At 47.7% G+C, this 25,615-nt stretch overlaps 1 protein-coding gene across 2 annotated transcripts in view; it reads right to left on the bottom strand.

Annotated features, from left to right (window-relative positions):
- Positions 1–2,537: 2,537 nt before the first annotated feature.
- CELF5 (CUGBP Elav-like family member 5) overlaps positions 2,538–25,615 on the bottom strand; it is an 81,977-nt gene continuing 58,899 nt past the window's right edge. For both annotated transcript variants that reach the window (XM_053372417.1, XM_053372418.1), the window contains exons 4-13: positions 24,668–24,796; positions 23,489–23,568; positions 17,596–17,742; positions 14,425–14,566; positions 11,741–11,887; positions 11,332–11,394; positions 8,618–8,701; positions 7,568–7,711; positions 5,514–5,677; positions 2,538–4,041 (exon numbers count right to left, since the gene is read on the bottom strand). In XM_053372417.1, the coding sequence (XP_053228392.1) occupies positions 5,550–5,677; positions 7,568–7,711; positions 8,618–8,701; positions 11,332–11,394; positions 11,741–11,887; positions 14,425–14,566; positions 17,596–17,742; positions 23,489–23,568; positions 24,668–24,796 (1,064 nt within the window). In that variant the 3' untranslated portion in view covers positions 2,538–4,041; positions 5,514–5,549. The remainder of the gene's footprint in view (positions 4,042–5,513; positions 5,678–7,567; positions 7,712–8,617; positions 8,702–11,331; positions 11,395–11,740; positions 11,888–14,424; positions 14,567–17,595; positions 17,743–23,488; positions 23,569–24,667; positions 24,797–25,615) is intronic.

Below are 25,615 nucleotides of genomic sequence, written 5' to 3'. Positions count from 1 at the left end.
CATTGGCTCCCAATACGTTTCTGAGCACAATTCAAAGTGTTAGTGCTGACCTTGAAAGCCCTAAACGGCCTCGGTCCAGTATACCTGAAGGAGCGTCTCCACCTCCATCGTTCTGCCCGGACACTGAGGTCCAGCTCCAAGGGCCTTCTGGTGGTTCCCTCATTGCGAGAAGTGAGGTTACAGGGAACCAGGCCGAGGGCCTTCTCGGTGGTGGCGCCCGCCCTGTGGAACGCCCTCCCAGCAGATGTCCAGACAATAAACAACTATTTTACTTTTAAAAGACAACTGTTCAGGGAAGTTTTTAATGTCTGACGCTGTATTGTTTTTAATATTCGGTTGGAAGTCGCCTAGAGTGACTGGGGAAACCCAGCCAGATGGGCGGGGTATAAATAAATTATTATTATTATTATTATTATTATTATTATTATTATTATTATTATATCAGGCCAGTGGCCCATCTAGTCAATGCAGAACAGCAGGCTGCTCTCAAGGCAACCTGAATTTCAATGCAGGTTTGGCGCGCATTCTGTTCTCTTTAAACCAGTTTTGCTTTCAATTGTATGCTATAATGATGTTATTAACATGCTGCAAGCTGCCTTGAAATCCCAATTTGGGGAAGGGGGAAAGGAGGATACAAATATAGAGAATTGTAGAGATGGAAGGGGTCTCATGGGTCATCTAGACCAACCCCCTGCAATGTAGGTAATAATAATAATAATAATAATAATAATAATAATAATAATTTCAGCATCCTGTTCTCACAGTGGGAAGCCTACAAGCGGGATTCGAGCACAAGAGCAACTCTCCCCTCCTGCGGTTTCCAGAAACTGGTTTTCAGAAGCATTTATACCTCCAACTGGGGAAGGGGCAGATGGCAACAAGGCCCTGCCAGGCCCTCCAGTGCCCCCTGCGACAGAGATGCACTTAGATGCAGCCGGTTGGTAACTAAGAATGCACCAGCCGACACTCTCAGACTCTCATTCTGATGCAAGAAAACCAATTCTGAATGCCCCACCCCTGCAATTAAGACACTCTGAAGGGCGGATAAGACTGCTAGATCAGCTGGCTTTTAAAAAATAAAAACAAAATAAATAAGCAGTTTGTCATGCCACCGTCCCCTCTAAGAATGAAACAAATTCGCAGGAGGATTAATAAGCAGCTTTTTTGGACATGGCAGCCAAACAGAACCTCCAAAGACAAAATTAATGGGAGAAGCTTGCAAACACAAGATAGGCTTAGGGTTTAAATATGTAATGTGATGAATTAATATGTTTAATGCTGAACTGGAAAGGGGAAAAAAAGATGTTAAGTGATTAAGTTAATTTTATAAGAATAACGGTTTTGAAAACCATTAAAATGATATACAGGTGAAACTCGGGAAATTAGAATCTCGTGGGAAAGTTCCTTGATTTCAGTAATTCAACTTAAAAGGTGAAACTAATATATGAGATCGACTCGTGACATGCAAAGCGAGACGTGCTTCTACTTCTCCGAGGTCCAATCCTGCTCGATTTGCAATCCTTGTTTTGCTGATTTCCTTGAATATTCTAATTTTCTGAGATTGTTAATTTGGGGCTTTCATCAGCTGTACGCCATGATCATCACAATGATAACAAATCAACGCTTGACATATCTCGCTTTGCATGTCACGAGTCGATCTCATATATTAGTTTCACTTTTGAAGTTGAATTAGTAAAATAAAGGAACTTTTCCACGATATTCTAATTTTTCGAGTTTCTCCTGTACACTGAAATTCAACCAGGGGGATACGAGGAAGTCACTTAACAATGTTTCTGAGTTTGGTTTAAATCAGGTTGAGATTTATGTTTGTTTGTCTATTTGTTTGTTTAATTTTGGGGGGGGAAATCAATAAAAAAAATTGGAAAAAAAGAACCTCCAAAGAGAGGGGCAGTGTACAGTGGTGCCCCGCAAGACGAACGCCTCACAAGACGGAAAACCCGCTAGACGAAAGGGTTTTCCGTTTTGGAGGCGCTTCGCAAAACGAATTTCCCTATGGGCTTCCTTCGCAAGACGAAAGCCCATAGGGAAATCTCTGGGACAGCGGGGAAGCGCAGCGTGTCTTCCCCACTGTCCTCGGACCTCCTCCGAAGGCTGGCGGTGGGGCGGAGAGACCTCCTCCCGCCGCCAGCCTTCGGAAGGCAACGCGCCTTCCCCTCTGTTCCCGGACCTGTCCTGAAGACTTGCGGTGGGAGGAGGGTTTTCCTTCCCACCGCCAACATTCACAATGCTGTTCTGAATGTTGGCGGTGGGGAGAAATACCCTCCTCCCACCGCAAGCCCCGGGAACAGAGGAGAAGCGCTGCGCGCCTTCCCCTCTGTTCCCGTACCTGTCCTGAAGGCTTGCGGTGGGGAGAAAAGCCCTTCTCCGCACCGCCAGCCTGGCAAGCGGTCTCCATAGGAACGCATTAATTGATTTTCAATGCATTCCTATGGGAAACCGTGCTTCGCAAGACGAAAAACTCGCATGAAGAAAAAACTCGCGGAACGAATTAATTTCGTCTTGCGAGGCACCACTGTACCTCTCAGCAACCAAAGGGAGTTGTGTGTGTGTGTGTAAGCAAGTCTTTTCATGCCCTGCTGCTTGTGAGTGCTCTTAGGCTGGACACTGTCAGAAACAGTCCACTGGGCAGATGAGGTTTTGGTCTGATCAATCAATGCACAACAGATTTTTTTGGGGGGGGGTTGGAATGGTTGAATGCAGATAGAATGGGAAGTGGGAAGAGGGTCTGGAAAGGCAGTGTGCTATTGGGTGGGGAGGTGGGGGGGCTGGCGTTCCAGATCTCTGTTTCCAAGAATCAGCCATGCCTTTGGGCTGTGCAAAGTCTTTAAGCTGCATTGTGTATACAGAATCATAGAGCTGAATAGTCCAATGTAGGAATAACCCTCTGCAATGCATATATATATATGTATATCTATACACACACACACATACACACACACATAGATACGTGTATCAGTTGCATACTGTTTGATTTGTTCCCCTGAAGAGAGAACTCTTCTGCAATAATATTTTGCTTGCATCTTCTTGGGTTAGCCAGTTCACACACACACACACATACACGCTGGAAACATCGGCTATCTGCAGAACAGTAAAAAATAAAATAAAATTCAAGTCTGTTGCTGGAGGCAGTGTTGTAACCCTTATCAATAGGTTCCTTTCCTTTTCCTTGCTTCTTTTTTTAAAACAGTTAGCCCTCCATATGATCAGGAATATTTGGCTGTTGAGGAAGGGGGCGAGGAGGGGAACCTCCCCCCCTCGCCCCGCTGCGCTCTTTCGTCTTTCCGTTCCGGCGCAGCCACGAAAATGCCACCGCGAAGGCACTTCTTGTACCTGCCCTCATTTGCGGAGCCTTCTTCAGAGACGCGCCCCAGCATCCGAACGAGTCGTCCTTCCCCTGGCCCTTCGTCCGCACTCCGTCCCGGACGCCAAGGCGGAAAAAGCTTCTCCTTTTGCACCCAGCAGTGCTCTTGGGGGGCGGGGAAAGACCCAGGCCCTTTCCGACGCCATTTGAGGATCAGGCACTATCTGTCGTCTCGCATCGACTCACCCGCCGTAGAAAGGAAGAAAAATTTGGTCCTGTGGTTTTTCTTTTTCTCTTCTTCCGAACGTTTTAAAAAAAATAGAGTTGCTGTAATATATATTTATATATCCTTATATATATATATATCTTTCTCTTTCTCTCTCTTCTATTTATATACACAACACGGTTTAAATTAGAAAGCCTGCTGTTAAAACGATGTAACCAAGTCTTCAGGTTGGTCCATTGGCTAACTGGGGGCAGCTGTCCGTGGTGCTGAAATCCCCCTCTCACACACACACACACCCTGTGAATCCTTTCAGGAGGACATTGTGAAAGGTGTTGTCGTTGTTGCGGGATGTTGGCTGGGTTTGTTTGTTGTCGTTGGCTTCCCCCTGCCCCCCACTCCACCCAGGGAAGGTGGGGAATTGTTCAGGGGCGGGGGATCCCTTCTTTAAAACGAAAGAATGAAATCAACTGGAAGAGGGGATGCTTAACTTCACCTAAAGGAGAAGAAGAGAGAGAGAGAGGTTGGAATGCAAGGTTGCCAAAGTCACACACCTGTCGTCGTCCCCCCCATATGATAAAATACAGCATGCTCACATTGTGCATGGGGGGGGCGTGCGCGTTCAGATCAGATCAAGGATCGAAACCGTTAGAGGCTGCAAGCACTTAAAATATTTTGGCGCCCCATACATATCTAATTCAAAATATAAAACAATAATAAACTATGAACTGAAATTTTATTTTGTTGAAATGAAGCCTACGGTAAGATGAAAGGGTGATGCTTATTTTTGTATACTTCCACTTTATTTGAATCCCCCCCCCTTTTTCTAAAAGCCTTTGATAAGATCCTCAAAACTAATCTGGTGTCTATACCTAGAAGAAGAAGAAGAGTTTGGATTTGATATCCCGCTTTATCACTACCCAAAGGAGTCTCCAAGCGGCTAACATTCTCCTTTCCCTTCCTCCCCCACAACAAACACTCTGTGAGGTGAGTGGGGCTGAGAGACTTCAGAGAAGTGTGACTGGCCCAAGGTCACCCAGCAGCTGCATGTGGAGGAGTGGAGACGCGAACCCGGTTTACCAGATTACGAGACTACCACTCTTAACCACTACACTACACTGGCTCTCATGGAGATCAGGCCCCCAGCCTGCCTTAATAATAATAATAATAATAATAATAATAATAATAATTTATTTATACCCCGCTCTCCCCAGCCAAGACCGGGCTCAGGGCAGCTAACACCAGGTAAAAACAATTGATTAAAATACAACTTAAAAACAAGATTAAGTACAACATTAAAATGCAGCCTTTTTCAGTAGAAACTCCAATCAAAAACTTTTTGGGGATAAAAATGTCAAATCTTCACCAAGGCCAACTATCCAGACTGGTCCTAGGTGGGCAAAAAAAAAGCCAGGGAAGTCCCCAAATAGGAGTTCCATCACAGAAGGAGAAAGGGAAAAGGAAAGAGAGGGAGGGGATCAAGTTGATTCCAAGCCAAAGGCCAGGTGGAACAACTCTTGTTGCATGGTTGTTGTATTGGGATTTTTAATAGATTCCAACAGAGAAAATGAACGATCAGTCGAGCAACTGGAGAGCATTAATGTTAAAAATCAGGCAAAGGGAATTTTTTTGAGGTGCCCACTTCGCTTGATGCCCCAAGCATGTATTTATTTTGCTTAAGGGTTCATCCAACCCTGGAATTTTTTTTGAGGTACTTCCCTTGTTGCCCTAAGCATGTATTTATTTTGCTTATTGTTTCATCCAGCCCTGGTTCAGATCCAAGGGGTCCAAACCCCTAGAGGTGCCCCATGGCTGGCGGGTGAGAAAGAGAGGATCCCCACGACTCTCCGAGGGAGCCTTGCCCAAACGCTGCAATTTTTCCTCTGAGTTCTTTCAGTCCCTTGTATCGCTTTGTTTCCCCTTTTGCTGTAGCTTTCCAGACTCCGTGACATCCTTGCATTTACATACTGCGGGACTGCAGTTTCCATCGCAGGGACGCACAGTTCAGTAGGGGTGGCTGGCGTCCTTAGGCCGCTTCAATTGCACCTTCAATCTTTTCATGCCGATCTGGAACCCATTCATAGCCTGGATGGCTGTCTGGGCACTGGATGGGTTGTCGAAACTCACAAAGCCTGAATAAAAGGGGGAGGCAAAGATACGACATGATGCGATACGATAATCTTTATTGTCATTGCCCCATACAGAACAACGAAATTGGAAAAAACTACACCAGACATTCAAAAACCAACAAGCCAGCTATCCCAGCCTGGTTAGCCGCCTAAAAACTCTGATACCCCATAATTAAATACAATATACTCCCATAGAGACTACCTTACACTGTGTTTAAAACCAAAATCGCATTTGGATAAAAACTGTTTCTCAGGCAGCTAGTCCTAGTCTTTATAACTCTGTACCTTCTTCCAGAAGGCAGAAGCTGAAAGAGATCATTTCCGGGGTGCGCACTATCCTGCGCTATCTCTGCCGCTTTCTTATGGCACCTGGAAGCATAGATTTGTTCCAAGGTGGGAAGAGGGCACCCAATTATTCTCTCCGCAGTCTTTACAACCCTGGACAGCGTTGTTTTTTCCCTGACCGCGCAGCTCCCAAACCACACACACAGACCATAAGTTAATACGCTCTCCACAGTACAATGGTAAAATGCCATCAACAGGTCCTTTGAGAGATTATTTTTCTGGAGGATTCTCAGAAAATATAAGCTCTGCTGTGCTTGAGTGCTTCCATTGAGAAAGAGAAGGAAGGAAGGAAATAAAACACAAGCGAATTTGCCGTAAGAATGTAAGCAAAGCTCAGTCGGTAGATTAGGATCTCTGGGTTGTAGGTTTGAGCCCTGTGTTAGGGGAAAAACTTCCTGCATTGCAGGGGGGTTGGAATAGATGACCCTTGGGGTCCATTCAAACTCTGCAATTCTATGATTGCATGACTATGAAATAAATCATGATGATGACAGGCTCCCTTATTCCTGATGCACATCAATCCCCTGAGCTCTGCTTAATAGCTCAGTCGGCAGAGAAGGAGAAGCTTAATCTCAGGGCAGTGGGTTCGAGCCCCGTGTTGGGCAGGGGGTTGGACTAGATGACCCTCGTCTCCCTTCTAGATCAGGCCAATGGCCCCTCTTCGTCCAGCGTCCTGTTCTCACAGTGGCTAACCAGATGCCCCCAGAGGGAAGCCCACAGCCAGGATTCGAGCACAAGAGCAACTCTCCCCTCCTATGATATCCAGCATCCCATATTCAGAAACAGCAATGACAAACCTAGACAGCATCTTAAAAAGCAGAGACATCACCTTGCCAACAAAGGTCCATATAGTTAAAGCTATGGTTTTCCCAGTAGTGATGTATGGAAGTGAGAGCTGGACCATAAAGAAGGCTGATCGCCGAAGAATGGATGCTTTTGAATTCTGGTGCTGGAGGAGACTCTTGAGAGTCCCGTGGACTGCAAGAAGATCAAATCTCCATTCTGAAGGAAATCAGCCCTGAGTGCTCACTGGAAGGACAAATCCAGAAGCTGAGGCTCCAATACTTTGGCCACCTCATGAGAAGAGAAGACTCCCTGGAAAAGACCCTGATGTTGGGAAAGATGGAGGGCACAAGGAGAAGGGGACGACAGAGGACGAGATGGTGGGACAGCGTTCTCGAAGCTACCAGCATGAGTTTGACCAAACTGTGGGAGGCAGTAAAAGACAGGAGGGCCTGGCGTGCTCTGGTCCAGGGGGTCACGAAGAGTCGGACACGACTAAACGACTAAACAACAACAACATATTCAGAAACATCACAGCTAGTCACCTTATCCTCCGTGAATTTGCCCAATTCTCTTTTCAAGCCATCGTTCATAAATGGCCTCAAGTCAGGCATATGAGCACAGAGAGGGTCAGGTTTGCTGACGAGACTAAAACGCTCAGGTTTGTTAAAACAGAAGGAGATTGCAAAGGACCTCTCCAAACCGAGGGCTTCAAATTGCCCGTCCTGTACCTGCCCCTCTTCCCTCCCTCCCTCGATCGCTCACCGAAACATTTGCTCTGGTTTGTTGCGCGGTCCATGAAAACTTTGGAGGAGATGATGTTCCCAAAGGGAAGGAACATCTGCATGAGTTCATTGTCGCCAAACTCCTGGGGGAGGTGGTAGATGAAAAGATTGCATCCTTCGGGGCCTGTGGTCAAAGAGGCAGCATGGCATAGTGGTTAGAGCATCAGACTAGAAGCAGGGAGGCCTTGGGTTCAAATCCCCCCCCATTCAGCAATGAAACACCCTTGTGTGACAACAAGTCTGTTGCATTATTTGGCTTGTATCCCACTAAGTGGGGGGTGGGGAAACCTCTGGCCACCGTGAAGGAATCCAAGTGGTCCTCCTGCAAGCAATTTCTGCCAAACTGAAGGAATGGGTTTCCCAAATCTAAAAACCTGACTGTGCAGTCAATCTGAAACGGGCCCCAAAATCCCATTTTTCCTTCTCCAAGGGTGCATTAGCTAAAAACCCTTAACTTGAGCTCTTGAGCAAATGTATAACAAAAACACAGCTGTGTAAACAAAGCTCTTTCCTTTATCAGTCCGTGACGCCTAATGAATGGCCTTGCCAGTTCCAAAGTGGAGCAGGGATGACACATTTGGGTCTTATATTACATCCTGACCACAATGAGGCACAGACCTTGTCGGCCCCCCAGGAACGGCGCCAGGAGTGCTCTTAGAGGTGGTGACCTTCTTACCCCAAGATAAGGAATACAGGAACCCTTTTATGGTCAAGAGTACAGGAGCAGGAACATCTGTGATGTCAACTTACGTGTATGAGCTTACGTGTCTGGATTCCTGGGGAAGGGGGGAGAGGGTGCCTGGAGGATATATATATTGTATGCAATTTCTCTTGTTATTGTGCTTGCTGTGAACCGATTCACGCAGTGCATTCTGCTATCCGGAGAGCAGAATAAACTCTTTCTCTGAACCAAATCTCGGTGTCATTTGACTCCTTCCTCCCTGTTCTGGGAGCAACACTCACCCTACCAATCGGTAAAGTCTAATAAGGCTACAAAACTATGCCCTCCCATCAGCAGAAGACGACTTACCTTCCCGTTGCTGCTGCTGGATTATTGGAAGGGGCTGAGGGATGGGTTGAGCTACCGGGGTGATGGTAGTGGCTGGGTAGACAGCTGGGCGGGGAAAGAGAGGGGAGACAGAACGTTCGTTTGATTATTTTTCATGTATTTTGGTTTTTCAAAATATATTTGTCTTTCTTCAAATTTCGTTGGCTGGAAACCAAAATGCGAAATGCTTCAAATCAGAGCAAAACGCTGTCAATAAATTCAGCCTAATACTATATTCAGTTTGCATTTTAAAAAAACACACAAACAAATAAAATAATCAAATTAAGGAAAGGAAAAACCAACAAATAAGGCTGCTAACATACAGATTCAAGTTAGAATTTCAGGTCGCTGCAATGCAAATATCTATCCCTGTCCATTTTACTCATGGAAAGCCCCTATAGCTCTGCAATCTTATATACTTCAAACACACTTGCCTTTGTGTGCATTCAGGTGGGCTACTAGTTTAAGAACTGAGTCAAACTCTACTGTATGTGTATCGGTTTTAAAGCATGAAACTCTTAATCTCAGGGTTGTAGGTTTGAGCAAAAGATTGCAGGGGGTTGGACCAGATGATATTACCTTTATTGGTGCAAAAACATTTACAGTGAAGAACGTCTCAATTCCATGTCTTGCTCAGTCACTAGCAGAATCTGAGAGTGGGCGGTCCTTAAACTTTCCCCAGCAGAGTAGTCTCATGACCCCCAGCCGACGCCTCCCCTCTCTGCGCGTAAACCTACTGCGCAGAGAGGGCGTGGCTAAAGGGGAACCTGCCTCCCCCCGCTTTGTTCATGCACGGTGTCTTGGCTCTCCCTCACATCCTCCGAACCCTGCATCCCTTCCCCACTGGAGGCGGGGCTTCCCTCCTCCGCGGAGGAAGTGCTGCTTCTCACGATCTTTGGAGGCTCCCTGTAACCCAGCTGCTCTTCCACCTCTTGCCTCTGAGCTGATGGCAGTTCCTGACAAAACCAAAACAGGTTGCAACCCAAGGTGCGCTTTCGCCATTGGGGCCTCTCCAAAAAAATTGTTCATAATAAAAAAAAAGGTAGGGGTTGTGTCAGGTGCTGGTGGTGGTTGCTCGTGAGTAACCAGGCAGGACTCCGACCTGTCTTTTACAGGTTTTATTGGTGCAAACTATTTACAGAGCATTACCACAAAGTTCATGTTCGTCTTAGTCACTTGCAAATCCTGGGAGTGGCCCCTTCCGGTTCCCCCCTCCCCCAGCATAAGAACTTAAGGTAAAGGTAAAGGTACCCCTGCCCGTTCGGGCCAGTCTTGCCAGACTCTAGGGTTGTGTCACTCTATAGGCCGGGAGCCAGCGCTGTCCGCAGACACTTCCGGGTCACGTGGCCAGCGTGACAAGCTGTATCTGGCGAGCCAGTGCAGCACACGGAACGCCGTTTACCTTCCCGCTGGTAAGCAGTCCCTATTTATCTACTTGCACCCGGGGGTGCTTTCGAACTGCTAGGTTGGCAGGCACTGGGACCGAGCGACGGGAGCGCACCCCGCCGTGGGGATTCGAACCGCCGACCTTTCGATCGGCAAGTCCTAGGCGCTGAGGCTTTAACCCACAGCACCACCCGCGTCCCGCGTAAGAACTTAGACACCCCAAATCTCCGCCTCCCCGCCTAACATTTCACCCCTCTGTGCAAGGTGGGCGACGGAAACTGCATGTGTGCCTCGTGGCCAGCCAGGCTAGGTGAGGCGCTTGGGCTCTCAGCAGCATCTTCGAGCTCTCTCCGCACCTGGCTGCCCCCTTCCTTCTCTTCTCCACTGGAGGCGTGGCTTTCCCCACTGGCGTCGGAGGCTCTCTGTATCCCCCTGCCTCCCTCCCCTGTTCCAATGGCAGTCCCCTGACAGGTTGTAATCCAAAAAAGGTTGCAAACCAGGACACACACTTCCAGGTTTGACATGTTTGTAATCCAAAACGTATGCAAAACAAGACGTATGCAAACCAAGGTACCACAAGACAGAGAAACCAGTAGGAGAACACTTCAATCTCCCAGGACATTCTATACAAGATCTCAAAGTAGCTGTTTTACTACAAAGGAATTTCAGAAATAGACTGGAAAGAGAAGCTGCTGAATTGCAACTCATTACCAAACTTAAAACCATGGAGAGACCTGGTCTGAACAAAGAAATTGGATTCTTATCTCATTATACATGACAAAGCCATTTTTCACCTTCTCACCCCTTGCTTTTTCCTGTAAGACCTATGCAGTCGTTAAGAGTCGTCAACAGGCTCATCACAGCTATCTGCCAATCACCCATTCCCACCACCCTTCTGAGTAATACCCCTCCCCACCTTCTCACTATATAGAGGGATCTGGCAACTTCTGTTTCAGTGTATCTGAAGAAGTGTGCATGCACACGAAAGCTCATACCAAGAACTAACTTAGTTGGTCTTTAAGGTGCTCCTGGAAGGAAAAAAATTTTTTTTGTTTTGACTATGGCAGACCAACACGGCTACCTTTCTGTAACAAGGTACCACTGTAATTCTGTAAGTTTTCAAAAGCAGTGAGCTTAAGGTGAGTCGTTCTACATATTTTGAAACTGCTCTTCATCCTTGCTGTCCCCTCTGGCCCTGATCAATGCCATACACAAATCTTGAAATTAGAATATAATCTATAACGCTTCCACCAGCCTTAGAAAAATGTGTGTATTCCCCAGGTCAAGTTCCACTCTCATGCACACGGTACCTGCATACTGCTGGACTCCGGTGAAGGCTGGGTGCATAGTCTCTGCTACCGATGGGTTCTGGGCTAAAAGAGGAGAGATCTTATTTTATTTTTCTAAAGGAATGGACCTGTTGAGAAGAAGGGAAGTCCTAAAATGTGAACGAGCCAAAAAAATAATAATGAATTGGAGTTGGGAGTGGAAATTGGGAGTGGCAACAGCATTTTGAACCATTGCTCAAAACAGACATCAGAACGAAACAGCCAGCAACCAACTCAGAACCTTGAGGACTAGAATGAGCAGGTTTACTGAAGATGGTAGTCGGGAGAGATGAGAGTTGGAGCCCACCATCATCTGGGAAGAGCATAGGCTGCCCATCCGTATCCTCCTCTCTGTGCCTGTTTCCCGCACCCCACCTTTCCCCTTTCCTACCTGTGCAGGGAAGAAGCCCATTCGTATAAACTGCCTCCAAGGTGGGATGGCTGCTGGGAATCGGGACCACTCCTGCGAAGCTGTTGCTGATGGGGGCCACCAGTCCCGGGATGGCAGTCGTGCCCAAGAGAGGAGGCGAGTGTAACCCTGCAGATCAGAGGCAGAAAAGCGGGTGGATGTAACTTTCCTTTTAACAACAACAACAACAACAATCTTTATTATGGAGACCCAACAAATCGTTACAAAGCAATACACAATTCATACAGTCTGCCTCCAGGTTAAACAAGCATTTTGTTCAGAATATAGGGATCATTGGTTCTTGCAACCACCGATAAAAACTTTGCCACTGCTAATGTTCTAGCGTTTGTCCGGTCTTCCAATAGGAACCTGACATAGTGAGCCTCTGATTTTCCCGGGTACCAGCAAGGGTAGTATCAGTTCAGCCCTGGCTTGCTCATATTTTGCACAGTGCAACAAAATATGTTTTATGGGATCGATATCTTAAGCACACGAGCAAAGTCTGTCCTGGTAGGGAAGTCCTCTCAACCTGCCATCCAACACTGCAGAAGGAAAGACGTTTAGTCTGGCTTTGGGGAAAAGCCTTCGATAGTTTGGTACTGTCAGGTTTTTAATGTAAGATGTTAACTTAAAGACATGCCCATATTGTACCCTTTTAACAGCTCTGGGGACAGCATTGGAGCCTGCCCCTCCGTGCATCCAGATGTGCCTTCCCCCCTCAGAAGCATTCTTAAACCAGGTGCTTGTTTGTCTACTGTTTACACTGAGCGGCATCTTTCGTGCACGCTTTTCAACCGGGACCGTCAGGAATCAAACCCGGGACTAACTGCATGCAAAAACAGATACTCTTCCCACCAAACTAGCTCTCCAGGAAGAAAAAAAAGGAGAGGAGCTGCCTTGCACCAGGTCAGAACATTTACCTGTCTGAAGTCCTGCATTCTCTACCATGCATGGCAGAAAATATAAAATTAACCGGCAATCCGCCTCCATCTGGATTGTGGAAAATATTAAAGTTTGTTGGATTGAAGTCAGAGCTGGTCATGTAGTGGAGAAGTACAAACCTACTAGATTTGGCTTGCATCCTAGCCAGGGCCAGCCCTATCATTAGGTAGCTGGGGCTGAGGGAGGGGAGCAGCGTACTGTAATAGAATTTTAAGGTCATATATATATAATAAATGTTCATAAATGTACCAATGTCTGGAGCAGCACAGGAAGACCTCCTTGAAACCATTTTGACTCCCTGAAACCATTTCGACTCCCAAGCTGACCAAATGTTTCTCTGCAAGGAGGGAGGGGGTGAGGGAACCTACCCATTGTCTCAGGAATTAAGTAATCACCATTTCAAAAGGAATGGCCAGACTACCAGGAAAGGCAATCAGATAAGGCATTATCAGAAAACCTGGCAGACAGGAAAAACAACAACACACTCAAATTTCTGTTGTAGACCACCTTTTCTGTGATGTAGATATGACGTTTCTGGGGGGTGGTCTGGGGCTACACCCCTTCTGTGATGTATGTATGATGAATGGAGGGGTGGTCTGGAGCTCCGGGGCAGGGAATTTAAAATGTCTATATAAGGGCAGGCACACCTTTGTTTGCGGCCCTCTTCCTCCTCCTGCGTGTGAAGGGGGCACCCTGTAGCAACAGCTTTAATAAAGATCAGGCTTACGAGCTGCTTTGCTTCTCAATATTCTCTGGTTGGCCTCTGTTATTTTCTCCTACCAATAGGGAACCCACGTAAGGACTCTATATGCGCTCTTGGATACCACATAAGGGAAGAAGGGCAGATTTTGTTTACAACAGTACAAAGGCAAAAATCATGTTGGCTGCTCTGTCCCCTTTTCCCTCTGGCTTGCCCAGAAGGCAAGGTGGCCCCCAGGCTGGGGAAACTTCTCCACCCCTGATACCACAGTGATCCATGCGATGGTCACCTCCAGGCTTGACTACTGTAATTCGCTCTACGCGGGGCTGCCCTTGAAGCTGTCCCAGAAACTCCAGCGGGTGCAGAATGCTGCAGCGAGGCTCCTCATGGGGTCTCTGCCATGGGAGCATATTCACCCAGTGCTTTTCAAACTGCACTGGCTCCCGGTGGAGTACAGGGTCAGATTTAAGGTGCTGCTTTTGACCTTTAAAGCCCTTCATGGCCTAGGACCCTCGTACCTACGGGACCGCCTCTTCCGGTATGCCCCACGGAGAGCCTCAAGGTCCATAAATAGCAACACCCTAGTGGTCCCAGGCCCTAAGGAAGTTAGATTGGCTTCAACCAGAGCCAGGGCCTTCTCAGTGATGGCTCCGGCCTGGTGGAACGCTCTGTCTCTTGAGACCAGGGCCCTGCAGGATCTGATTTCTTTCCGCAGGGCCTGTAAGACAGAGTTGTTCCGCCTGGCCTTTGGCTTGGAGCCAATTTGATTCCCTCCCTCCCTCTCTTTCTTTTTTTCTTTCCTTCTCCTCCTGCGTTGAGGCTACATTTTATTTTAATGTTGTAATATTTTAATGTTGTATTTTAATTTTGTTTTTAAGTTGTAATCATTCAACTTGTTTTTATTATTGCTTGTAAGCCGCTCTGAGCCCGGCCTTGGCTGGGGAGGGCAGGGTATAAATAAAAAATTATTATTATTATTATTATTATTATTATTATTATTATTATTATTACCAACGATACGCACCTGAGGTTTGTGCAACAGGAGTGGCTGGCAAGCCATTTAGGCTGACAGTGCCGATTTGCTGGATGTGGCAGGGGGAGAAGGTGAGGCTGGGGCTAACGAAGCTTCCATGAGATGCCGAGAGGACGGTCTGTTGCTGCATCAGCTGAGAAAAGAAAAGAAACATGCAGTCAAGTCTCCAGTGTGTAAGTGAAGTCGTGTCTACTGGGAAACACCATTGAAAAAGCCTGCAAACACACTCTAAATCTGAACCAGGCTTCCTCAACCCTCCAGATGTTTTGAGACTACAATTCCCATCATCCCCGACCGCTGGTTCTGCTAGCTAGGGATCATGGGAGTTGTAGGCAAAAAAACATCTGGAGCAGGCATCCCCAAACTCGGCCCTCCAGCTGTTTTGGGGACTACAACTCCCATCATCCCTAGCTAACAGGACCAGTGGTCAGGGATGATGGGAACTGTAGTCCCCAAACAGCTGGAGGGCCAAGTTTGGGGACGCCTGATCTGGAGGGCCGAGGTTGAGGAAGCCTGTTCTAAACCTCTGGAAACCCTTTAGAAAACCAAAACTCCACCGCAATCGCTCCCTCCAAACCTCCTTGTTCAAACTTTCCATAGGATCCTGGGATTGCACAACGCTGTTTTTGCACCATTTTCACTCTTTTGGGGTGCCGTTTTTGCCCGTTTACGTGCCACTTCCTGGTTGGTGTCGTGCCTTAAAGTAAAGCAAAGGTAAAGGGACCCCTGACCATTAGGTCCAGTCGTGGCCGACTCTGGGGTTGCGACGCTCATCTCACTTTATTGGCCAAGGGAGCCGGCGTACAGCTTCCGGGTCATGTGGCCAGCAGGACTAAGCCGCTTCTGGCGAATCAGAGCAGCGCACGGAAACGCTGTTTACCTTCCCGCCGGAGTGGTACCTATTTATCTACTTGCACTTTTTGGTGTGCTTTCGAAGTGCTAGGTTGGCAGGAGCAGGGACTGAGCAACGGGAGCTCACCCCGTCGTGGGGATTCGAACTGCTGACCTTCCAATCAGCAAGCTAGGCTCAGTGGTTTAGACCACAGCGCCACCCACGTCCCTTATATATAATTTATTTATTTGTTTTTTCAAATTAAAATTTTACAGTTGCACATCGAACATACAACATGAAAAGAAGATTCCAAAGAATCTCCTGGACTTCCCTCTTCCCCTTTGTAGGTCTTATCATTAATCATTTTCTCCTTTCTGCTTTCGAACTGCTGGGTTGGCAGGAGCAGGGACCGAGCAACGGGAGCTCACCCCATCGCGGGGATTCGAACCGCCGACCTTCTGATCGGCAAATCCTAGGCTCTGTGATTTAACCCACAGCGCCACCCGCGTCCCGCGTCATGCCTTGAGAGTGTGCAAATAACAATCTGCAGCAACGATACCACAGAGAGAGATCTATCAATGGCTCGGCTAGGCCTCTACAGCTGAAGGCCGCAACGCTTCTTTGACTTCCTTCCCCCTCCTTCTGCAGTTCCTTAAATTTATTCTTTCATATATTCTGCATATCCAGATTAACTTAATTTGCTCATGCGTTCATCTACTTTAAATCTATACTCATAAAACTGCAGGTTATTACAATAATCCTGCTAATGTTTTAATCTGTTTACAATTTATGTGCAAATATTCAATAAACCATTTCCATTCTTTTATAATGAATTTGTTATCTTGATTTCTTATTCTTCCGGTAAGTTTCTGCATATTTCATAAGCTTTTGTATCCATTCTTCCTTTGCTGGGACTTCTTCTTTCCATTTTGGGGCAAGTAACATTCTTGCCGCTGTAGTAGCGTACATAAATAAATTTCTATACAACTTAGGTAGTGCTGTCCCTATAATTCCCACAAAAAAAGCTTCTGGATTTATTTGTTTTTAATAAAAGCTATTTTGAACATCTTTTTCAATTCATTATATATCATTTCCTAGTAACCTTTAACCCAGTAAGCTACAAGACCACCACATATGATAAAAAGAACCTTCCTTCACTTTACATTTCCAAAATTTGTTTGATTTAGATTTATACATTTTTGACAGTTTACTCGGTGTTAGATAGCAATGATATATTATTTTTATATAATTTTCTCTTAGAAGAAGAGTTTGGATTTGATATCCCGCTTTATCACTACCCGAAAGAGTCTCAAAGCGGCTAACAATCTCCTTTCCCTTCCTCCCCGACAACAAACACTCTGTGAGGTGAGTGGGGCTGAGAGACTTCAGAGAAGTGTGACTGGCCCAAGGTCACCCAGCAGCTGCATGTGGAGGAGCAGGGAAGCGAACCCGGTTCACCAGATTACAAGTCCACCGCTCTTAACCACTACACCACGCTGGCTCCTAGACCAGGGCTCAACAAACTTTTTCAGCAGGGGGCCGATCCACTGTCCCTCAGACCTTGTGGAGGGCCAGACTATATATATATATATTTGAACGAATTCCTATGCCCCACAAATAACCCAGAGATGCATTTTAAATAAAAGCACACATTCTTCTCATGTAAAAACGTGCTGATTCCCGGACCATCCATGGTCCGGATTGAGAAGGTGATTGGGCTGGATCCGGCCCCCGGGCCTTAGTTTGCCTACCCATCCAGCCTTTCTCAACCTGTGGGTCCCCAGATGTTGTTGAACTACAACTCCCATCCCCCCTAGCTACCAAGGCCAGAGCTCAGGCATGATGGGAGTTGTAGTCCAACAACATCTGGGGACCCACAGGTTGAGAACTGTTGTCTTAGACCATAAAGGTAAAGGGTAAAGGCGACCCCTGACCATTAGGTCCAGTCGTGACCGACTCTGGGGTTGCGGCACTCATCTCGCTTTATTGGCCAAGGGAGCTGGCTTACAGCTTCCGGGTCATGTGGCCAGCAGGACTAAGCCGCTTCTGGCAAACCAGAGCAGCGCACGGAAACGCCCTTTACCTTCCCCCCAGAGTGGTACCTATTTATCTACTTGCACATGACGTGCTTTCGAACTGCTAGGTGGGCATAACATGCTGCAAATTTTATATCCCGATTCTGTAGTCCTTCCCATGTTGCTCTTCTTCCGTTCTTACGGCCGTGTTGTGACGGGTGCCCTGCTGAATACAGGCACACACAAACACGCACCCCGAATTCACACACACCCCCAGCCCTCCCTCTGCTGTCTCACGTCCAGGCAGATACTCACAGCCTGAGCATATGTGCTGTACGGGGTGAAGGGCAGCGCAAACGAAGGCGTGAGGATCCCCAGTTGCCCCACCATCTGTTGCATGCGCCGGAGGGTCCTTTCCTTGTCCGTGTCAGCAAATTTCACCACAAGGCTGGAGGAAGCGCCCTAGTTCGCAGGAGGAGGAGGAAAGGTCAGCCGGAGTGAGATGCGCATGTGAGGAAGGGAAAGGGGGAAATGGGTTGAGAGGCACAGGAGCCGTGAGGTGTTCCCAAAGTAAAGGAAGGATTGAACTCTGATTAATAAGAATACACACAGAGGCTTGAACCAGCAAGACTCTGGGAAGGGTGCCTATAATAATCTCTTGTCTCCACCCCCGGGCCCAGGTCGTTTTATTCACAAAAGAACTTTTTACAGAGTGTTCGTAAGAACCAATCAGATTTCTTCTAAGCATTTCAACAAACCCCACGTGGGGACAAAGTTAAACTACCAAAACTAATTAAGCATGGGGTAAACAAAACAGAACTACAAAGGAGTGCATTTGGCAACCCTGGGAGGTGATAAACAAGCAAATTACACAATAAGAAGGATGGCCAGGAAGACAGCGATCATCATCACCTTTAGGTGAGATCTGTTTCCTGGCCCTAAGATTAACATCCTAAGATTAACATATCAGAAAAGCTACATCAAAAGAAGCTGCCCGCTATCTTTGATGACCCACTACAGAGTCGGACTCTTTAGCCATGACTCTGGCATTACGGGGGGTTGGACTAGATGACCCTGGGGTACCCTCTAACTATGCAGTTCTATGGTTCCATCACTGGCCTGTGGGGCTTCGGGCAGCCTCCTGCTTCCTGCCACTCCTCTCTAGCACAGCGGCAGCCAAGGAGGACTGGGCGCGACCCCCTGCAGAGCTGCTGCAGTCCGTGCAGACAACAGCAGCCAGGGAGGACCAGCAATTTAACATTGCACAAGGCAGTTCTGATTTAAATCAGCCCTTTATTCCAAATCATGTGGACTGGAGTCTTGTTTTCGGCGAGCGCAGCTCGGTAGCCAATCTGGTTAGAGCTGCCCAGAACCCTACAGAGCCCCACTGACAGTCATTAATGGTTCCTTCCCCCCAACCCTCTCTGTTAAAACCTGCCTGGAAAGAGAGAGATGTCAATAAATTGAGGGTAGCCAAAGAAGGAAGAGACAGAATAAAAATCTCATCAGACCAGCACCTGAGAGCCTCACCAGGCCGAAATGAATGTGAATGTTTACTTAATCCCACCTTCCCTCCCAGGAACTCAATGTGAGATACACAGTTCCTCCCTGCCTTATTTTCTCCTTACAATAACCCTGAGAGGTAGGTTCGTGTTGCGAGAGGCTGTGACCGGTCACCCCTATGAGCTGCGGGGGGATTCGAATTCGGCTCTCCCAGTGGTCCAACACTGCTACAACCACAAAATGTGGCCACATCATATAAAAACCCATAACGGTTCGGAAAGCAAAATTTAGTGGATGAATTGGTTCGATTAAATAACTTTTTTTAAAAAAAATGCTGTCGGTTAATTAGGGAACTTGGGAAAAAGTATATTTTTAAGCACAATAACTGTAGGTAGCAGCCATCATCTTTAAAAAAGCATTTCGGAACCACCACACACCCTGAGCAAGACAGGAGCTCTAAGATGGAGCTGGCTGCAACGCACAGATTAATTATTTTTAATTATTGCATGTACATCCCACCGTTTCCTGCAAGGGCTTCAAGAAAATGGTATCTGCCCCCTCCTTCCTCATTTCATCCCCAATGACGACCCTGAGAGGCAAGTTAGGCTGAGAGGCCGTGACCTACCCCCAAGGGTCACTGAGTGAGGATTTGAACCCAGGTCTTTCGCACGTCCTTGTCCAACGCTCTAACCCAGCCTTTCTCAAGCTTGGGTGCCCAGGAGTTGTTGCAATACAACTCCCATCAGGACCAGTGGTCAGGGATGATGGGACTTGTGGTTCCGGGGCATCAAGATTGAGGAAGGCTGCTCTAAACACTGCCCGTGGCTTTTGAATAAGTTCTTTTATTACAAAGCGAGAGACCAGGACAGACGCGGCCTGGACTACAACTCCCATAAGCCCCAGAGAAACAGGGCAAAGGGGAAGCAGAGTCTGGCATAGTGAGGTCTCCTTCATCGGATGGGAGCCTTATAGTTTGGCATCCATCTGTCTCAAGAGACTATGGACCGGAGTGTGTGTGTGTGTGTGTGAAGTCGAAACGCTGTGTTAGCAGCACTGAAGCGACCGCCTGGGCAGCATGTCTGGATGTGCTGGGCCCGGGGGTAACCCATGAAACGCGATCCAGGACTGGTCCAGAATCCAAAGGTTCTGCAACAGCAGCAAGAATACTTCTCGCCAAGTATTGGAAGACACAAGATCTACCCACCGTGGAAGAGTGGCAGATGCAAGTGATTGACTACATGGAGATGGCAGAAATGACCGGCAGAATCCGTGACCAGGGAGAAGAACTGATGGAAGAGGATTGGAAAAAGTGTAAGAACTATCTACAAAAATATTGTAAAATGTTTGAGTGTTAAAATGATGTGGGATGTGAAGGCAACATGGCATTTGGGATATGGTTAAAAGAGTTATGAAAAGAAGAATCTTAAAAAGGAGAAGGGGGGTATGACTAGAATAATATTATGTCAAAGTATATAAGGTGGTGCAAGGGTTCAAGATAAGGGAAATTAGAGACATAATAACTGGAAATATATAATTATAAACGAGTTTGGAAAAAGGGTTAGAATTTGCTGAATTTGACGGAATAAAGAGGAATACAAAAAAGGGGGATGTGAGGAGGTCAGGAAAGAGGGATGTGGATTTTTGAAATTTAAAAAGTGGAATTTTTCTTTTTTTTCTTTCTTCTTTTCTTTTTCTTGTTAAGTGTGTATTTTTTGTTTGTCGATGATGTTTTCGTTTGGTTATATGTGATATATGTTTTGTAAAATCTTAATAAATATTTTCAGAATCCAAAGGTTCTGCTAGGAGTCAGTCCGACAGGGCCAAGGCAGGAAACCAGGCAAGGGCAGGTGCAGGATCGCAGGCAGGATCTAGCACACAGCAATGTTGCTCCCGCAACCTGGGACAGGGTCCGACAGCCTTTTATCTTTGTCAGGGTAGGGCCGGTCCTGATCCCCCGGCGACTCACCTCCCTGTTTCGCCCGAAGGCGAGCACTCCTCCTGCGAGTACTCGGGTCTCTCCTTCTCTCAGACCTCAGTCTCTGCAGCTCGGGAGACGTGGGTGGGTTAATAGACCCAGAGGCCGCCTCAGCCTCCCCTGACCCAACCGGTAGTGGAGCAGCTGTAAGCGATGGCCCAGCTGGAGGCAACAAGGTCATCCCCACATCTGGAGCCAGGGCAGGCTCAGGCCCCTGACTCGGCCCAGCTGGTGCTTGTTGCAGGGGAACCTGTGCAGACAGGGACTCTTCAGGATCAGGCCCCAGACTTGGTTCAGGTGATGCCTGAGGCAAAGGATCTGGTGCAGACTGAGTCTCCTCTGGTTCAGAGTCCGAGCCCCAGCCCCAGGCCATCACACTGGATGTCCTGGGCTGCCCAGACGACAAGAGCCCCATCTCGGTCTCACTGAGATGGTCGAAAGGGAAGCAGAGCAAGACACTTGGGACCAGCTTGGCTGCAGGAGTTTCTGGAAGGTGGTTTACAGGGCACTATCCAACCACCTTAGGGATTTCACTCTGGATTTGTGGAGAGTTTACAAGTGTCCCTATTTTCCAGGGACAGTCCTGAATTTACAGAAGCCACCTTGGTTTCTGATTTGGTGCCGCTTTTTCTTGGGACGTCCCTATTTTCATATGTTGGAGGGGATGGAGTTATGCGACCCCTGAGCCAAGCAGATAAGTAACTATAAAGGTAAAGGGTAAACGACCCCTGGATGGTTAAGTCCAGTCAAGGGCGACTATGGGGTTGCGGCACTCCTCTCGCTTTCAGGCCGAGGGAGCCGGCGTTGGTCCACAGACAGCTTTCCGGGTCGTGTGGCCAGCAGGACTAAACTGCTTCTGGCACAACGGGACACCATGACGGAAACCAGAGCGCATGGAAATGCCATTTACCTTCCCGCTGGAGTGGTACCTATTTATCTACTTGCACCTTGTGGGATATCCGAAAGAAGAAAAGGCTCCGGAGCGAACCCGACACAAATCCGGAGCAGAGTCCCTAAGGTATGGTTACCAGATTTTCTTCAATGAATCCAGAGACATATTTTTTTTTTGAAGCTGAGTAGCAACAGGGAGTCAGTAGTGGGGATGGCGAGGCAAAAGATCCTGGGCCCAAGCACACATGCATATTGTATAAAGGTGCAAAGCCCTTCTTTCATACCCTGTGAAACATAAATGCGCAGAGTTTTAAAAAAACTGGGCAACAGCACGCTGCCCACCCATGACTCCCGAGCCTTCCCTGATCTCCTGCCCCCTTCCCCCTTCGTTTTGACTGATGCGGGAGGTTCGGGAGTCATGAGCAGGCGGCTGTTGCCCAGGAGGCGCGCAAGGAATGCGATTTCTCTGCCAGACAAGGTGCAAAGCCCTTCTTTCGTACCCTGTGAAACATAAACGCTCAGAGTTTTTTAAAAACTGGGCAGTGCCCGCCTGCAACTCCTGAGCCTCCCCCGATCAGTCAAAACAAAGGGAGAAGGGGGCAGGAGATCTGTACCGCTGGACGTCCCTGGTTCCCCTTTGGCAGTGGCAATCAGCAGCCCGGAGCCAGCCTGGTAGTGCACTTGGCTCTGGCTGGCTTCAGGAGCTGCCTGCTGCCGTGGCCCTGCCATTTTTCCTCGCCGGAAGTCCCCATATGATATGTGCACAAGACACATCATATGGGGACTTCTGGCGAGGAAAAATGGCGGGTGCTGAGGCTGCCGCTGCCACATTTCCCAGGGACAGATTTGCAAATCAGGGGACATTCCAGGGATGGAATTTGTCTGGGGGCAGATTTGCAAATCCGGGGACTGTCCCCGGGAACCAGGGACGTATGGTAACTCTACCCTAAGGTGGTTAGATGGTGCCTTGTCTGCCTCCTTCCGGCAACTCCTGCTGCCCAGCTGCTGCCAAACATCTGGCTCTGCTTCCCCATCAGTGAGGCCGAGAGGGGGGTCTCAATGTCTGGGGTGCCCAGGACTTCCAGACACAATGCCCAGGCTTGTGCCCCTGGGAAGGCACTTTGCTGCCCCTCATGCAGTGGTTTGACTTCACCCCCAGAGGTGCACTCCATTGTCCCTCGAGACAGACGGATGCCAACGACGACAAATTTCTGCGTAGACATTCATAGGGTTGTGTGTGTGCTGTAAGCTGCTTTAAGGAGGGGTGAAGAAACTGTAGCCCTCTGGAGGGGATGCTGACTACGATTCCCATCATCCTAGACTGACTGCTGGGTCTTCTGGGAGTTGTAGTCCAACAATATCTGGGTGGCTGCAGGCTCCCTACCCTATAGTAGAACCCTCCCTAAGGTCCCTTTCTCTTGTGTCTGCTTAAGTCTCCTTCACCACCACAATGTCACGCAGCAGCCCAAGCTTTAAGCCAGGTGGAATCTACACACATATTAAAAAAAACGCTGCAAAAACGCTTTTTTTAAAAAAAAAGTTTTGAAAAATAAATTGAATTTTGCATAGCTCCCTGTCGCCACCTAGTGTTACATTTGTACATTGCACTTAAAACGCTTTATTTGCAGCTCTATAGCTGAGTCCTTGGATAGGGAAGCACTGGTACCCCCACAAACCTCCCACACGGATCCGCCATATCGTGACTCGTTTTCCCATCGGCTGATCCCCTCTGGAGGATTTCGACTCGCCTTGGGCAAATGGCCGGTTTGCGACGCTGGCTCGCACCCCAAAGGAACCCGACCACCCACCCACCCCAAATTCTGATGGCACCTTACTCACAGGCATAGTTTGGCTGCCATGAAGGGCGTGGATCGCTGCCTGGGCCTCCGTGTGAGAAGAGAATTTAACAAAGGCACAGCCTGGAGGGTGTCAGAGGAGACAGAGAGAGACAGAAGAGGAGGACAGAAAGGAAAGCTGCAAGTGAGAACAGAGCTGGAGGAAAGTATAGTTTATGGAACATTGCCTGTTCAAATGGAAGGGGAAAATCCCATGGGCCCCTCTTTGTGCAAAATTCCCATGGCTCCCCACCCTACTTAATTTCCCATGGACCCCTCTTTGTGCAAAATTCCCATGGCCCCCCGCCCTACTTAATTTCCCATGGACCCCTCTTTGTGCAAAATTCCCATGGCCCCCCGCCCTACTTAATTTCCCATGGCCTCCATTCATCCCAGGAGCAACTCCACATTACAAGCAAGCATATGGCATGACTTTTGAGCCATAGGTGACCTTCCAGCCACACAAAGCTTATAAGTTTTTACACAGAGAGATAGAGAGAGAGAGAGAGAGAGTGTGTGTGTGTCAAGGTAGAGTCATTATCACAGTTCAAATACTAGGTGTGGTTTTGAGGGCCAGGCAGAGAGCCCTGGGGGCCACATTGGGTTCTCGAGCCCGAGGTTCCCAACTCTTTTCACACACCATAATAACATGCAACCCTGCACAGCACATCAAGAGGGTGTTTTTCCCCCTTTTACATTAGCCGATAGCCTTGCTGAAGGTATAAGAGCACTGCCAACAATTATTTATTACAATGGCTCTCCAAAACTCTCCAATCAAACCTGGCAAGGCATAAATGCAAAAGCAAGAGGCTAGTCCTCTTGGTAAATGCCTTTTTGCTATTGTTCCCCCCCCTGCCGCTGCCGCCCCCTGTGAGAGATGCTGTGAGGCACCCGAGTGCAAAGAATGTAATAATAATAATAATAATTAATATTAATAATAATGCAGCCTGAGGACAGCCAATTCCCAGAGTTCTTTGCGGAGTGCTTTGGGAGTGAAACCAGTTTCAAAACGGATTGAATTTGCAATCAACTGTTCCCTTCGAGAAGAGGTCAAGTCTGTTCTTGAAGGGACAGCTCAGCTAGTAGAGCACAAGACTCTTAATCTTAGGGTGGTGGGTTCAAAACCCACATGGGGCAAAAGATTCATCCCCCATCCTAGATGGACGGAGGACCAGAGACTGACCTTTGCTGTTTCCGTCGGGCCCTCTGAGCACCGTGCACTCGTCAATGACGCCAAAAGGTTCAAAGAGGCGCAGTATGTCTTCTTCCGATTGCTGCTTATTCAACATTCCCACAAAGAGCTTTCTGTCCCCTAGAGAGGGAAAAAGAAAAGAAAACCACAGAACCATCAACTTTCTGTGGGTCTCTCAGGATGGAGGGGGGAAAGATGGGGCAATCTGTAGGAGTGCAAATATCCAGAGTGTGGGGTCAGGTGGGATTACTATGAGGAATTATAAAATATGCATCAAGCCATTGTGTCCACGATGAATGCATTGTGTTGACTGGGTTTGATACATTGACAATAATTTCTGATCAAATCCTACAACCCTCTGCACCTCTGGCCATTTCCTCTACTGTCCATTTCTCTTGCTTGACAAGTCACATACTGCAAGTCACATACAGGCTCCTGGGTCATCAAAGACAGTGGGCAGTTTCTTTGCTGTAGCTTTTCTGATATGTTAATCTTAGGATGTTAATCTTTGGGCCAGGAAACAGATCTCACCTAAAGGTGATAATGATGCTATCCTCCTGGCCATCCTTCTTATCATGTATTTTCCTTGTTTATGACCTCAGGGGTTGCCAAATGCACTCCTTTGTAGTTCTGCTCTTTGTTTACCCCAGAAATATGTGTGCTTGATTAGTTTTGGTAGTTTAACTTGTCCCCACGTGGGTTTGTTGAAATGCTCAGAAGAAATCTGACTGGTTCTTACGAACACTCTGTAAAAAGCTCTTTTGTGAATAAAACGACCTGGGCCGAGGGGCAGGGAGGGATTACTATACGCACCCTTCCCAGAGTCTTGCTGGTTCAAGCCTCTGTGTGAGAGTTCAATCCTTCCTTTACTTTGGGAACGCCTCAGCAATCCACTACCCCAAGGAACCCCAAAGATACTAGTTTTGCAAAGGTGCCACC

This window comes from Podarcis raffonei, chromosome 18, assembly GCF_027172205.1.
Source record: "Podarcis raffonei isolate rPodRaf1 chromosome 18, rPodRaf1.pri, whole genome shotgun sequence".
Classification (NCBI taxonomy): Eukaryota; Metazoa; Chordata; class Lepidosauria; order Squamata; family Lacertidae; genus Podarcis; species Podarcis raffonei.
The sequence above is the reverse complement of the archived record's forward strand: the minus strand, read 5'-3'. Positions and strand labels throughout refer to the sequence as shown.